A 15,501-nucleotide genomic window follows, 5' to 3' on the forward strand; every position below is an offset into this window, starting at 1 on the left:
TGTTAGAAAAACCAAAGATCAGTCGGGCTTTTATTTTGAATAACTTGTCCGGAAGCGTCTTTTTCGTGGGTTTCGTCCTGCAGCCTGAAAGCGCGCATTTGTCGTCCTTTGTGCGTTCAGTCCGTGAGCGGCTCCAGATTTAATTCCAGAATCCAGACTTCTCTAAGGGCACCAGTTCTGTTGTCTGCTTTTATACTCTTTATTTCTCCCGACGGGACGGTAAGTTGACCGGAGACGTCATTAAAAGTTGCTGCGTCACTCCTGGACTTTGTCTCTTAAGGTAACGAGCTAGCTGAGTTAGCGGCAGGTCGTGACATTTAATCGATTAACCACCGTGTTGTGTTATTTAGTTCATGTGGTAATAGATAGTTTTAAATGACACGGTGTTTACTATTATATAATATTATATAAAACCCCTCATACGCAATCAAAGGCAGCTATTAAGAGTACAGGACGACCACAGGCCTTGTGAGCAGGTTAACGTCAGCGCTGTTAAATAAAGTTAATCATCCTCTAAGAAACCCAGTGATTAACTTCACTTTACTCTGTGCAGTGTAGACATGTACTGTAATGTGTGATAGATGTGTTATTGAGCTGTCATCGTGAAGCTTTATGCTAACGCTAACAGGCCTGTTCACTAGCATTAAGCTAGTGACGTTGGTGAAACGTTTCTCCAACACACACTCACTGCCAGACGGAACATGGAGGATCTCAGGGGACACGATTCACTTTATCTATAATGCATGGACAGACTACAAGGCAATAATACAATTATATTGAGTTAATATAGAATGTGCACATTATAGATGAAAGGAAAAATTAAAAAGGGCAGAGAAATACAAAAACAACTACTAGTTTTGCACTTCGCTAAGCGCCATCTTTAGAGACACTATTTATCTGTTGTAAAGTAACCGCATGAATACAGTCAGATTAAACTTCTAACTCGCATTAATTACACATTGTATAAAAAGGTTATAAAGGTTAGTTCAGTAAACAACGTTAACGGTGCAATAATTTAGGCTGTTATCAGTGCAGAATGTCTACAACGCAGCATGACACCTGACCGTCAGTCCACAGACATGAGCTCCAAACATTTGCTCTATTGCAAACAAATAGTTTCTTTCTCAACCTGTTTCTAAACCATGATTAAAAAACATGCAGTTTAATTTTAAAGTGCATTCTTTTCCTCACTCATGAAAATCCACAATGTCCCTGATTAATTAACTTTATAATTGTTGCGGAATAACGCTCCGTTTATTTTCTCTGTCCCTGCAGGAGAAAGAAGAAAAAAAGTTCTCTTCTGGTCCCAGCAGTCCCACAGCTAAACCACGATGATCACCAGAAGAAGAGGCCGCTCTGTGAATGCCACAGAGCTGCAGTCTCTGGAGGTGGAAGTGGTTGATGCTGTTGAAACTGATGAAGATCTCCCGAGTCCTTCTGAGGGGTTCCTGGCGGATGATATGGACACCGCTGGTATAGAGCTGGAGGACCTGTTTGGAATCGAAGATTTAAAATGGACTCTTGATAAAGACGCTTCGTCTCCACTCTTTGGTATCGATTTGTCTGATTTTGGAGTGTGCAGTCCAAAGGATCCAGACTCCGGGGTCGAAGCATCAACAGGCTCCTCTCCAGACAGAATGCAACCTGACTCGAAGACGAAGAACAGACAAAATCAGACCAGGAACGTGATCAACAAAAACGCCATCGCTGCCAGATTGAATCGTCTCAGGAAGAAGGAATACGTCGGCAGCCTGGAGAAGAAAGTCGGCGCCCTGTTTGCAGAGAACACCGGGCTCAAACAGGACAACACTCAGCTGACCAAGAGGGTGGAAGAGCTGGAGGATGAGACCAGGTACCTGAGGGCTGTGCTGGCCAATGAGAGCATGTTAGCCCAGCTCTTGTCCAGGCTGAGCGGTGTGAATGGGATGAAATTATCTTCCTCGCTTTTGCAGGGGCACAACTCCAACGACCACGACTACGCGCTGCCGAGGAAGCGTGTGAAAGTGGAGGAGAAAGAGACATCTGGTGGCGTGTGTCTGCACGTGGACAAGAACCACGTGTCGGTGGAGTTCTGCACTAAGTGTGCTGAGAGTGCAAGCACGTCTCTCAAAATGTAGGGTCAAGTACTTCTCTGTTTTCAGATATTCAGACTGAACTGTAGAGGCTGGATGAACACTGTTAATTTACCTAAGAACTGCTGAATGTGCATGTGTTGATGTGATCATGGATTAACACGTTACTGCTAAACCTTGTTGACAGTTTCTTCTAGGTAATGGTTGACGCACGATGTGGGCTGAGCTCCTCTCTGAACACCTTTACCTGCTTGACTCCATGGTAAGGATCAGTCAAGAAAAGATTTGTTTTAGTTTCTCTGGAGATGGAGTCGCTGCGAGTTCAGCAGCGACCACAGTACTTTGATTTTGATAAACTTCTTGTTCCTGTTAATGGGGCTTGGAGAACTTCAGTAATCTGTTTTTTGTTGTGATAAAGAATGATTTGATTTTAGTTAAGATGTAACTAAGAGTTAAATCACAGTATTCTGAATGTTGAGATGTTATGACGGTGAAGGTCCACAAAGAGTGAGCATAAATCAGTAGTTCATTGGGAAAAGTCAAAATCTAAGGAGAAGACGTTCTAAATTTTGATTTGTTGAGTTAATCTCTTTGTGAACCGTCACCATTGTATGAAAGAATACTTTCATTTAGCGCCACCTATCTTTCTTTATGCTAAAGTGGATTCTGCTGGTGGAGGGGAAGAGGCTGGACAAGCAGCTGCCAACACGGCCTGGTATTTTTTTAAAGGTAGTATCGGTAACAAACGGTATTCATTAATTATCTTCCAGCAATACTCCACTACACCTGCAGCTGCACGGCTGCTCCATTCAGATCAAAGCTAACAGTGGATTTACAGCCTCATGATTATGAGCTGTTTATATCTGACATTTATTCACAGATACGTAAAAACAGTCTGCTTTAAGTGCCACTTTTTGAAGTGTGAAAACATGTAAATGTGTAAATAACTTTGAGAAATGTTGAAAAATAAATCATATTTTTATTGTAAATGACTTAGAAATATCTTTTCTCTGTCTTGATCTGTACTGTTGATATTAATGCTTCTCTTTTTTTCTCTCTGAACAGCAAGCTCTGCCGATAAACGTCTTACTTTTCCTGAACATTTGGGTCGAGTCTGGTAAAGGTTGTGAAACAAACAAAATGGGAAGTAAAAAAGCACCCGACATGAGGGGGGGTGTGATCAGGAACATGGTTTAGTCCATCTGCTTCAGTCAAACACAGTCAGTCTTTGTCACAGCTGTTTTATTTCCATACTTCAGTATAACCTGTATGAAGGGTTTAATGACGCAGGGGTTTTAGCTGTTCCATGCAAAGCCTTCACAACACATGTTTTAAAGTTTGGAGAGGGGCAGCCAGCCAATCGGCGATGGATTCAACCCCCACCACTTACCACTTCTGGCTCCACCCCCAAATCCACACACTCCCATTAAGCAACTAAAGTTTTTCCTGTCCTTACTAAGAGTCTATTGTTTCCTGAGCTCATCATCTTGGTACACAGAAACATTAGCGTGGATGACAGCGTGCTGTGTGCAGTGGTGGACAAAGTAAATGTACTTGAGTACTGTAATTAAGTAGTTTTTGAGTATCTGAACTTTATTTGAGTATCATTTTTTGTGAACTACTTTCACTCCACTACATTTGTGTTTAGTTTTATATTTCATGGTATAATTTTTAGAGATGAAATGATGTTTTCTAGATGAACATAACAGTAGAATGTACACCTATGCATTCTTGACTGCACTCGTGCTTTGTAAAAAGACGTTTTGATATTTTTTGAAAGTACTTTGAATACTTCAGTATTTTGAAAGGCAAGTACTTCCGAACTCAAGTAATAATTTGACGGATGAACAACTTTCACTTGTATTAGAGTAATATTTGCCCTGGAGGATCTATACTTTGACTGAAGTAATGAAGTTGTGTACTTTGTCCACCACTGGCTGTGTTGGTGTAAAGTCATGAGCTGACACGAGTTATGATTTGGGGCTTGTATCTGAGCACCAATACAGACGTAGGTCTGTTTTTGACAGTGTGAAAGAGTTCTCCAATCTCTGACCCAGATCCAGTTAGATACTGTAGCTACTGCATGATGTTGAATTAGAAGTGACCACATCCCATGAAGGCAGACTACTTCCCCGTGCTATTAGCTAGTAATGGCTTTGCTCTGCACAGCTAACAATCCCACTGTGGAGGAACCTTAAATGTTCCCAGACCTTTAACTGGTTTAAAATTTTACCGTCTCATTTCAGCCGTACCTAATTGTTGTGCTGATGCTGTTGAAAGCACATACACCTTTAAGTTATCTGAGGACACTGGAGGTTTGTAGTTCTGTAGTTTCATAAAGGTCAGTGAATAGAGAGTCCATCCACCAGAAACCCATGAGCAAATCATTCTCTCCAGTCAGTGAAGTCACAGAAGGGATCTTGCTAATAAACCGCTGGAACAGAAAGTGTCGTCCTTACACTGCAGTTTGTCCAGAATAAGCACTAAAGCTATGAAAACTTAATCAGGTCTTTGGGAGTCTGGTACGCAGATTTTGTAATAGCCGTTTCTCAAAACCATCAAAGTTCAAATAATCTAAAAGACACTGACTGAAGAATAAAAGACATGAACACTCATGGGAAACAGCACACGACCATACAGTGTTAGATATCATTGATTAATGTCTACTGGTTTTAGATGTCCAGGTGTCTTGTTAGAAAGTCACACATCAAATCCAATGATAGTATTGAAGATTTTAGCCCAGATATGAAACTACTTTGTTTCTGGGTCTGATGTTTCAGTGAAGATGAAGCAAATGGTCCAACAGCCCGCTGTGATGATGAGTTTGACTTGAAGCAAATGGCGCAAAACCTGCAGAAAATAATAAATTCATGAATAAATAGATAAACAAACAGGAACCTCAGCAGTAAGAGGTTATCAGTTCTTTAAAACCATACGGAAATATTGAAGTGTGTTTAAAAGACAGGAAACAAACTGTTCAGATTGCTTCTACGACATTGAATTGATGAGTGGCTTCTTGTTAGTAACTAGTTCAGTGAATAAGTTAGTGGATATGATTAGAGGATGTTAGTCCTGGCTGCAGCTCTGAGTGGTGTATGAGAAGATGACCACAGTCTTTGGAGTGAAGCTAAGATTATTGATGACGAGGGGCAAGTTAACACCGTCCTGATGGGTAGAGTTTCTTACTTCTCACAGAGTTCATTTAATAGAAACTCTGTTTACACGGTTTGGAACAAGAATTTAAAGACCTGCAGCCTGTTGCACCAGCTGTGTGTACGTTGTGTCTTAAATTAGGATGTAAAGTCCACACTAAACCATACGTTGAAACTAGTTAGTTTGTAACTTAAGTTGTGTCGATGTTTGGTTGCACCACAGAGACGTAATATTAATCTTAACTAGTAGACCGTAACGTCCAAACAAACCAAAAATTACAAACTACAACATACATTAATACTCAGGAGGGCAAATCTTGGTCATCATATTTTTCCAAAGGATGTAATCTGTAATCTCTTGCGGATATTGTGTTGCTGCTGTAATATAGCTGGGAGAACCCTCTGTATCTCCTCATCTTCCAAATGACCCCACATTTCAAAACGACGCACCATGCCAGCCGATATACTCTTACGAAGGACTTTACACCTACTAGGAGCTAAGTGTAAGATTTAGGTTGTAACTTAGGCTGACGTTGGAACTATCTCAGCTGGTGCAACACACAACATTAGTAGAGAGAAAACTCCATCCTAAATGAGAAATTACGTTCAGACTAGTCTATGTTTGAACTTACACCCAGCTGGTGCAACAGGCTGCAGAACAGGAGTAAAATACAGCACTGCAGGATCATAACAGTTATAGTTTTATTAGTTTTTTTTACATGAAGCACTTTCTCAGGTACATCTAACACAGCATCAGTGACACATTTGTGAAGTCTCAGAGCTTTAATGCAGAGGATGTTTCCTCAGTAATTCTCTCTCATTTTCATGCAACATGTACTGGAGGAGTCTAACTGAAGATAGGAGCTCACACGCAGCACTTTTAAAGCTTTAATGGAAAACTCTTAAACTTGGCCTGACACTGATGTCAGCTGACTGTGAGCAGGTAATAAATACATTTGGACATACAGATGTCCTCTGTTAATGCAGCTGCTCTGATCAGCTCGGTGCCTGAGTTAAAAAACTAGGAGTCAAACCGTTTTTCATCCTGGTGTTCAAAAGTGTCAGCATGTTGACTCATTTCATCACAGCAGAGTGTTCAGAGGGGTGGCATGGGTCCACCTTAGAATGTAAAGGGACCCCCCAAAAACCTAAACTATGATTGGTTGTTTGCCCTGCCAGAGGCGGGGCTTGTGTTCTAATCGTTTTGGGTCGTGTGTTACAAGCCGATAGAAGCTTTAAGTGTAGCACATTTTCTTTTGTTGGTTCTTATATTTATATAAAAAAGAATACTTCCCACGCTGGCCTGAAGATGTCAGGTGTGTATAGATCAGGAAGGTTTCCAGGAAATGTATTTTTGACTTTGCAGTCATTTGATCCTTTAGACAAATATCTTCAGTCTGAAGAAAAATATGTTTCCACTCTGTTGTGTTACTCCATAAGGATAACAAAATAGAACAGGAGTATAACATCTGTATGATACTTGAAAATAAGTAGTATAAATGGTTGTGGTTTGTGGACACCCCTTAATGAGTCAGAGCCCCAGTTCAGCCTCCTGAGGAAAAAAATAAAAAATCCACATGATGAGGTGTGTGTCGACTCTCACTCTCTCCTCACACTCCCTTGTCAAATGAAGGAAAAAGGACAAAAAATAAAACCATCTTGAATAACCGCTTACAAACCTGCACTCTTCAGTGTTCACCTTTGGGATGAAAATAAGGATTGAACATGCTGTGAAGATCCTGCAGAGGCGCCACCTACTGGAAGATAAGTGGAAGTGAGTTCATCTTACTGAACAGGTAAGGGTGGAAAATCAACAGCTGGCATCAGAAAGTGTATCCAGCTCAAACACCAACATGAACACACAACAGTTAATATGTTAGAAGCCTGTACTGAGTCGCCTGAGGGCTTCTTAGTGATATGTGAAAGTATGTTCAAATATTTAAAAATGACTTCAAATGTGAAAACCGAGTCATCTTTTTGTTTTCATTACATAACTATAGTATTCTACCATCTATGAGAATCTGTTGATGCGTGAGTATATATATATATAATAAAAGCCAAAATTAAGCTGGACTTAGCCTGATGGTAAAATTGCTACCCCATACAGCAGGTGGCCTCTTTCCCACATAACCCCCCTGCCTCCCAGTTTCCTACACTATCCACTATCCTCTCCTCTATGAATAAAGGTGTAAAAGCCCCCCCCCCAAAAAAGGAAAGCCAACGTTAAGCTATATATGTGGGTGTATAACCATATATATAATGATCAGGTGTGGTGGGTATTTAGCTCAAAACTGATTTCACAGAAAATATCTCCCTTTTAATAAATGATGAAAATAAATTACTGCAAACAACCTCCGCATGCTCCCTGACTGTTAACTTCCTATCAAAGCAGATCACATTGTGCTCTCAACAATCTGCATGAACACACACATTTGGCCCTGCACCTTCACCACAAGCTGACTAAAGGTCCTATAAGGGGTTTTAAGCTGATTTTTATCCCCACTGAAAATAACACTGACCTTTTTCTGTGCGACAAAAGTAAATGCAACCATCAGGGAGAAGACACTAGTCATTCCTGAAACAAGCTTCTCAATGATGCATTGCATACATTTTATGAGGTCATTATGTCGTTTTGATGCTTCAGCTCATACTCACTTAAATTCTCCTCCAGAGCAGTGGCCAGTCTCTGACTGAGAGTGGACCTCACCTGAGTTTCCTGTGAGTCATCCAGGCGAGGAGACGCTCCACATGTCAAATAAACATTTCAATGAGTCTGAAGTTAAAAAATAATCTAGTGTGATGATGAACAAACAACACAGGAGCACACAGACTTTGTCAAAGTTATTATTGTAGAATACTTTGATGTATTTTTTTCTTTCATACAGACAAAAGGTGTTGGACTTTATTCCCATTAAATTCTCTTAGATTTCCATACAGATTTAGTCTACAGTATACAGGTGTGTTCTTTCTCATATATAGATATTTATTCGCTTAAATAACAGGCAGGTAACTCTTTAATATATTCAATAGTCTTTATGGATTTTTTTGTACATTTTTTTGTCTTTTTTCGTTTCAGCACAGGTAAGGCTGTATTTTCTGTCAGCGGAACAGCGCTGCGATGGGCAAGTCGGGGACCATTCACACACAATATTTACAACAGTATGTATAATGAATAATGTAAAACCTTAGGTTCTTCTCTTCCAAACATGGCAGTAAATACTGGTAGCAGATCTACAAGAGCAGCCTGACAATGCAGCGCACTGCACTTCTGCAGTCTCTAGCTCTGCAGCAGCCTCCATCTCTCCGTCCTCCCTGGTCCCCTTTTTGTCCTTCAGCTCAGAATGAGGAACGTCTGTCCCTCCTGTCCTCTATTTACAGATCTCTGCTCTTAAGAGACTAGAAGCTTCTCCACACCTCTGCAAACGTCAGGGACTGTTCAGCGACAGAAAACACAGCCCTCAGAATATGCTCAGGAGAATGTGCAACTGTCTTTTCCATCAGTGGGAGCACCGGTGGAGAACTCAAAAAGAATCAGATTAATCATAATATACAAGCGTTTCCATTTTGTTGTTCCTCTCTTTACAAAAAGCAAAAGATTAAAAGAAAGAAACATCCAAAATAAAAAAACGAGTGTAACAGGAACATAGTACCTGTAAATCAAAGATGCACATGTGCACATTTGGGCGGTCTGTACAGTAGTGGTGCAGTTGTACAATTTATAATTCTGATAAATATAATATATTCTTTTTCACATTGTGTTTGCCTTCTGTGAAGCTTTCTCACAACATCATGATGGAACGTGGCGGGACGGATGGACAGAGATGGACAGTCAAATTTACACCACTGAAGATTGTTTGCCTGTTTGTGTATGTATGTATGTATGTATGTGTCTGTGTGTGTGTGTGTGTGTGTGTGTGTGTGTGTGTGTGTGTGTGTGTGTGTGTGTGTGTGTGTGTACTGCAGAAAGCATCATAGCGCTGTTATAAGAGGTGCTGAAGTAGAACATGTTAGACTCAAACAGGTATGATTGTGTGTGTTTATGTTTATGTTTGTGTGCATGTGTGTGCGTGTGTGTGTGTGTGCGTGTGTGTGTGTGTGTGTGTGTGTGTGTGTGTGTCGGAGGAGGAGGAGGAGGACAGCAGATGGGGACAGGTCATAGCACACAGTAGTGACAGTAGCCTAAATGATTTACCAACACATAAAGAGTGACATTAATGATACCAAATGCATGCTTCAAAACAGACAGACCAATACAATGTTAACCCCGCCCACCCCCAGGGGGCGGGGCAGGGGGGGGTGGGCGCAATGATGTTGAGCATTCAAGAAGACAGAGTTCTGTACAGGTAGGGCTGTTCCCAGAGAGGCCTGTGCGCGTCCTGGACCAGGTGCAGCAGGACACATGTGTTCTGTTCTCACAGGTGGAACATGGCAGTCTGTTGCATATCGTCTGCCCTCGCCTTCCTCTGGCGCTCGGACCAGACGGTTACTCAGGGAGGTCAACGGGGGGAGGGAGGGGGAGGGAGGGGTCACGCTCCGAGGCAACATGAAGTCAGCGAACGGGTTGCCCACACCTAGTGCATTATGGGACACGGGAGGGCGCTCTCATGGCCGATCTGGAATGTGATGCAGCTGTTGGAATGTTCAGAATGTTCCATGGAATGTTGGCGGAATGTGATGTCACAAGCGCTGCGCCCGGCATCACACGGGGCGCCTGTTTATATTTTTACAGTTTGTTCGTTGGGGTGAGCTCACGCTGCGTGTTGGACCAATCAGCACGAGGCATCTTAAAGGGGCAATTCAACACTTTGGTTAAAACTCACACACCTGTTTCCCTCTTCGAGTCTAACATCTGACCAATCAATGAGAAGCTGCATCCAGTTAGCCTAGCTTAGCATTGAGACACAGTTAGCCAAACTTACAAGAAGTCGTTCCAGGTCCACCTTTTAGATATAAGAATATATTCTCTCATATGTCAAACATTTAGGGATGTAACAGTTCCCTTAGCCTCAATGAAAGCATAAAAACTGATGACCCATCCTGTGCTTGCGCGCTCAAACCAACTTTGTGTCCAATGAAATGCTTCCTTTAAACTCTAAGTCCTTCAATCATGAAGCACAGGACCTACGAGCTGTGTCCCTGTTTTAATGTTCATGTCTTTCTAGTCTGCTGGGAATCAGCATCAATACCAACATCTCGCCCTGTACCTTGCTCTTTTTAAAATAAAGCTACACATGCAGATAAAATATAACTCTGCTAACAATGCAATCTTTAACTCCACACAGAACCCAGGTTAACTCTGTCTCACTGAAGTATGGTAAAGCTCCAGCAAAGATCCAGAATGAATAATCAATACACGGCTGAACTCCATTCCTGAAGAGCTCTGGTTCAATGGGCGGTGCAGTCGAGTCAGTGTCTTTCAGAGGCTGAGAGAACAGTAAAGACAGAAGGACCTCTACACGATCAGAGTTCTGATTCTCTCAGCTCACTGTGGACGAGAGAAGACATCAGACATGTTTCCAAAGTGTTGAAAGTGTTCCTTTAAGGTATCCTGATAGTCTCAGCGTACACGATGACAGGACAGGCTCACAGTGTTTGACACATGATTAAAGCTGTCAGAGGTCCCACCTGATAGATCTGAGCAGCTCACGAGCTAAAGCTAAAAGTGAACACTGACACACGGCCGCATGCTCCTCTGTTTGATGCTTCTACATCAAATCCAACAAAATCAGTGTGAGCACAATACTGACGGAGACAAGCAATGGCACGAGAGCAGGTGTGAGGTGAGTGTAGGTCAGTCTTAAAGGGCCATCGCCTGTGCATTGTGTGTCTGATGGCATTTAAAGGGTTAATGCTTCACAAGCATTCAGCTTTTCTCAGAAGAAGCTGTAACACACACACACACACACACAGACACACACACACACACAGACACACACACACACACACAAGGACGAAAGCCATGGGAGAGGACGGGGCAAGACGACGTGAGACACATAACAACGGAACGGAGCGAGGAACAGCAAGACAGAAGACGACGGACGGACAGAGAGGGGGAGGGGCCAGAGTCACCCCAAAATCAGTTCATCATCATCATCATCATCATCATCATCATCATCATCATCATCATCATGGCAGGAGGTGATGGGACTGTATGAGCATACACGCATCACAATGAGAGTGAGACACACACTGTCCGGTCTCACAGCCCCCCTTATGTGGACTCAGGTGAGTCTGGAGACAGAACAGTGATGAAGATCATATATATACACAAACATCATGTGTGTGTATATATGCTCTCTATGTGTCAGTGTTACGTCCACGCTCAGGCTGAATGAAGAGTGTCTCTGTTTGTTGTTGTTATTGTTGTTATCGTCAAGGGAGACGTGGTGAGAAATAAAGAGTTGAGCAGAATGAGTGAATGAGCACCTCCACGTCTGAGCCGATGAGAGGATGAACTGTTCGAGCTCTGAGGATGATCACAGGTGACTGCAGGTGGAGTTAAAGGGGGGTGATGGCAGGGGGAGCAGGTGGAGGAGAGGGGGGGTACAGGACGATAACACTGACGGTGAACACCCATAAAAACAGAGTGGGGCTGGGCCCGGCGGTTGGATCTGCTGGGGGGTGTTTTTTTTGGTTTTCTGTCCCCCCTCCCTCCCCCTTCCAGCCGTTGCTCAGGGCAACACAGCGAGAGCAGACCTGTGCGTGTGTGATGAGCGAGCGTTGGGTCGGGCAGGGTGGGGTGGCCGGTTTTGGGCGGTGGAGGGGGACAGGGTTCAGACTGAGAGGGCTGGAGGTGGGGCAGAGGGAGGGGGAGTCTCAGATACCTCAGGGAGCTGCAGGCAGCCAGTGTCCACTCCCTCGTCCCTCGCTCCCTCCTGTTCACGTGTCGTGGGGAGGCTGGATGAAAATGTCATGTGTGAGTCCTCAGCCCTCTCCTCCTCCCCGTCCCAAAGACTCCTCCCCCTCCCAAAGACTCCTCCCCCTCAACGTGTTCAGTTATAACGAGGTCTCCACGCAGTACAGGTGGGCCAGGTGTGGGGCTGGGGGTTTCAGCGGCCGGTCCCTGCCATGATGGTTGTGTTGGTGGTGGTGGCGGGGGTGGTGGTGAGGGCTGCGGTTGCTGGGGGCGTGGCTGCTCTTTTTGTTGCCGTGGGAGACGGATGAACTGATACTGCTGCTGCTGCTGTTGTTGTTGTTGTTTCGGTTGCACGGGGTCACCGGGAGGCTGTACTGGCGGTAGGGGCGGGTGGGGCGGTTGCGGGTCGGGGGCTGGGGCTGTGTGGGAGGGGGCGGCGGCTTGCGGAGGGCCGGGTGCAGGTGCTGGTATCTGCTGAGCTCTGATTCGTCGTCCACGTCAGTGTCGTCGATCAGCGGGATGTTGTGGATGAGGTCGTTGATGAGGAACTCCGGGTGGGCCATGAAGTTGTGGATGGAGTTGCGGGATTCCGGTTTCTCCCGGCCCTCGTACAGCGAACTACGGAATGCTTTCACCACTCGCATCTGCAGAGAGGAAGGACGATGACGAGGAGACGACAAGACACAAAGAAGAGAGAGTCAGAGAAGAACAACCAGACACGAGACAAGGGAACCCAGAGACAGACCTGTGTCCTCCAGCAGACAGACAGACAGACAGACAGACAGACAGACACTCAGGGCCAGGTGTCTGCTACCTCAGCGTCATCTTAACAATGTAGAATAATAATGGTCACATACATTTTAGCTTCCTCAGAGCTGCTCTGAAGTAAACCTGTTCATGTCTTAGAAATGAACCCCTGTGCTGGAGCCACCAGCTAGTTAGCATAGCTTAGCATATGGATTGAAAACAGGGGGAAACAGCTAGCCTAGCTTTGTTTTAAAGATGCTTATTGTTGGGTATCTCTTGGCGAGGAGCTGTGGCTATCTGAGGTTTTGTCATTTCCTCCAGACTCCAGAGATAAAGTGTTAATTTGTGACCTTTGTTAAACTATGTGTGAAGCTAGATGGTTAAATAGCTTCAGAGCAGCCACCTCACTGCACTAGAAACACTTTCATGGCATCTCCAGTCTGCACCAACTCCTGCATATTTTCTACGCCGGTGATTCAACATATGTCTCATCAGAGTGCAGTGTCTTTGATTTCTGTCACTTTTAACAAACGTCATCAGACTGAAAACTATCCCTAAATGTAGGCTTTAACTCGACTGTCGGCCTGTTTTTCTTTAGATAGAGCTAGGCCAGGCTAACTGTTTCTCTGTGTTTTCAGTGTTTATTTTGATGCTGGGAAGTTATCTGACAAATAACTCTCAGTATGAACAGAAATGAGTCTGGTTCTGCTCAAGGTTTCTGCCCGCTGTAACTTGCTAAATGCAGCAAAGTGCTCTGCTCATGGTGGATTAAGATGAGATCAGACTGAGTCCTGTCTGTAAGATGGGACTGGACCTGATCCTGTCTTGATGTTGAGTCTTTGTTAATAATAAAACATAGAGTACGGTCTAGACCTGCTCTGTTTGGCGCTATATAAATAAAGATTGATTGATTGATTGATTGATTGATTGATTGATTGATTGATTGATTGAAGGACAAACATAATATCTCTGTAGGTTAAAGTGCAAAAGAGAGAAGTGTCTGAGCACAAACAAGGAGAGAGTGCTCTTTCTCTTAAGGATGACAGCAGAATGTGGTCCAATCATTTTTATCAGTTTCTTTACTAGCGGAAGAAAAACTCTTGCTTTATTTATCTGGTAAAAAAGGAAGTTGTGATTCAAATCGAAGGTATTCTTTAAGTACAGAAAAATTAAGCTGTTGTCAAACCATCAGGATATTGACATGTGTATTTATACGTTTTAAGGGACCTAATATTATCTATCTGTTTTGTTTAGTTTAAGTCTCAAGCTTCCTCGTCATATCTCTGTGAACCTGGGAGGAAAGTTTCCTCAACCTAAAGCATCCACCTGATCCCGAGTGTCTCCACAGACAGTGAGAAATAAACCAAAGTGTTCAGGATGAGTTGGCTCATGAATGTTTCTGTCAGTTCTCAGCAGTCAGACCTCAGAGCGTCCACAAGCCACGCCACAACGACCACCGAGCTGCACGCCACACATGGTACACTTGTGTGTGTGTAGTGACACAGTGTATGTGGGAAACACTCAAACATAAGCACAGTGGAGCACATGCAATAACACACACACAGTCACACACGCTCACACACACACACACACACACAGATGAGGATGTATATTAGGCACAGATGGAGAAAAAGCAGAAGAGGTGAGTTAGTTAAAAAAAACAGACGAGTGAGAGCCTAAAGCAGTGACCACACGCACACACACACACACACACACACACACCCACACACACACACACACACACACACACACACACAGACACACACAGAAACACGAAAGCGTGCATGCAGAGTAAATAAACAGCTGAACTTCCACATCGTGCAGGTTGATGTCTGCATGCATCGGACAGCTGTCAGTCATGTTTGTTAAAAAGATCACCATCATACACATGAGCTCATTTGTCAGCATTACACACACACACACACACACACACACACACACACACACATATGTATATGCACACGTGCACAGCGGAGTGCAGCCATGCAGCAGAAAGAGACAGGCGAGAGCAGAGTGATTGAAATGATGATGATGGTGCTGATGATGAAGTTGCTGCAGGAAAGAAAAAAAAACAAGTGTTGCAGAACAGAAAGGTGACATCATGTAGAACCAGCAGGTCAGGACGGATGTGATTGGTTAGATCACTGGAAACAGAAGGTGATTGGTTCAAAGGCCAGAGCGAGGCTCGGCGTCAGCGTGTCACACGAGCAGAGGCAGCCAGGTCATGCTGAATCAGATCTCTGTCACTCTCTGTCTCTCTCTCTCTCTCTCTCACACACACACACACACACTAACACACACAGGCAGCAGAGTGAGGTCTATGATGTACTTCAAGGTGCAGTATGCAGTGGATGGTGTGTGCGTGCATAATCACATTCCTTTGCTATGGCAGTCGGTCCATGCATCCCCCCCTCCAGCCCAAACAGAGGCAGAGCAGCAGCATGATCTCAGAGGACAGAGACAGTTCAGTGACAGGCAGCAGAGCCACACAGAGAGACAGTTTGGCTCTCAGACCAGGCTTCATGAGGGCCGCAGCACCGCCAGGAGGCCAAACGGTGAGTATGAGAGGCTGATGGTCAGGGGGTTGAATGAGATCGGTGCTGCAGCCGGCCAAACAAAGACCGGTCTCTATATGTGACTCTGGCATATATGAGAGACATACACACAGACAGAT

General features: G+C 44.0%; 2 protein-coding genes across 3 annotated transcripts in view; one reads left to right on the forward strand and one right to left on the reverse strand.

Annotated features, from left to right (window-relative positions):
* The first annotated feature begins 26 nt into the window (after positions 1–26).
* crebzf (CREB/ATF bZIP transcription factor) lies at positions 27–6,805 on the forward strand. 2 transcript variants are annotated; one of them, XM_034696635.1, is made up of 4 exons: positions 27–219; positions 1,276–2,113; positions 2,260–2,334; positions 2,733–6,805. In XM_034696635.1, exons 2-3 carry the CDS (start codon positions 1,332–1,334, stop codon positions 2,267–2,269), a joined length of 792 nt encoding a protein of 263 aa, XP_034552526.1. In that variant the 5' UTR covers positions 27–219; positions 1,276–1,331; the 3' UTR covers positions 2,270–2,334; positions 2,733–6,805. The 2 variants fall into 2 exon arrangements, with proteins under 2 accessions (XP_034552526.1, XP_034552527.1); XM_034696636.1 differs by having other exon boundaries at positions 1,276–2,334.
* A 1,169-nt stretch (positions 6,806–7,974) lies between these two features.
* The window catches only part of atp2b3b (ATPase plasma membrane Ca2+ transporting 3b), a 53,203-nt gene continuing 45,676 nt past the window's right edge, over positions 7,975–15,501 (reverse strand). Inside the window, exon 25 of the mRNA XM_034696792.1 lies at positions 7,975–12,724. Coding sequence (XP_034552683.1) covers positions 12,699–12,724 — 26 coding nt within the window. The 3' untranslated portion in view covers positions 7,975–12,698. The remainder of the gene's footprint in view (positions 12,725–15,501) is intronic.

Source organism: Notolabrus celidotus, chromosome 11 (genome assembly GCF_009762535.1).
Source record: "Notolabrus celidotus isolate fNotCel1 chromosome 11, fNotCel1.pri, whole genome shotgun sequence".
NCBI classification, from domain to species: domain Eukaryota; kingdom Metazoa; phylum Chordata; class Actinopteri; order Labriformes; family Labridae; genus Notolabrus; species Notolabrus celidotus.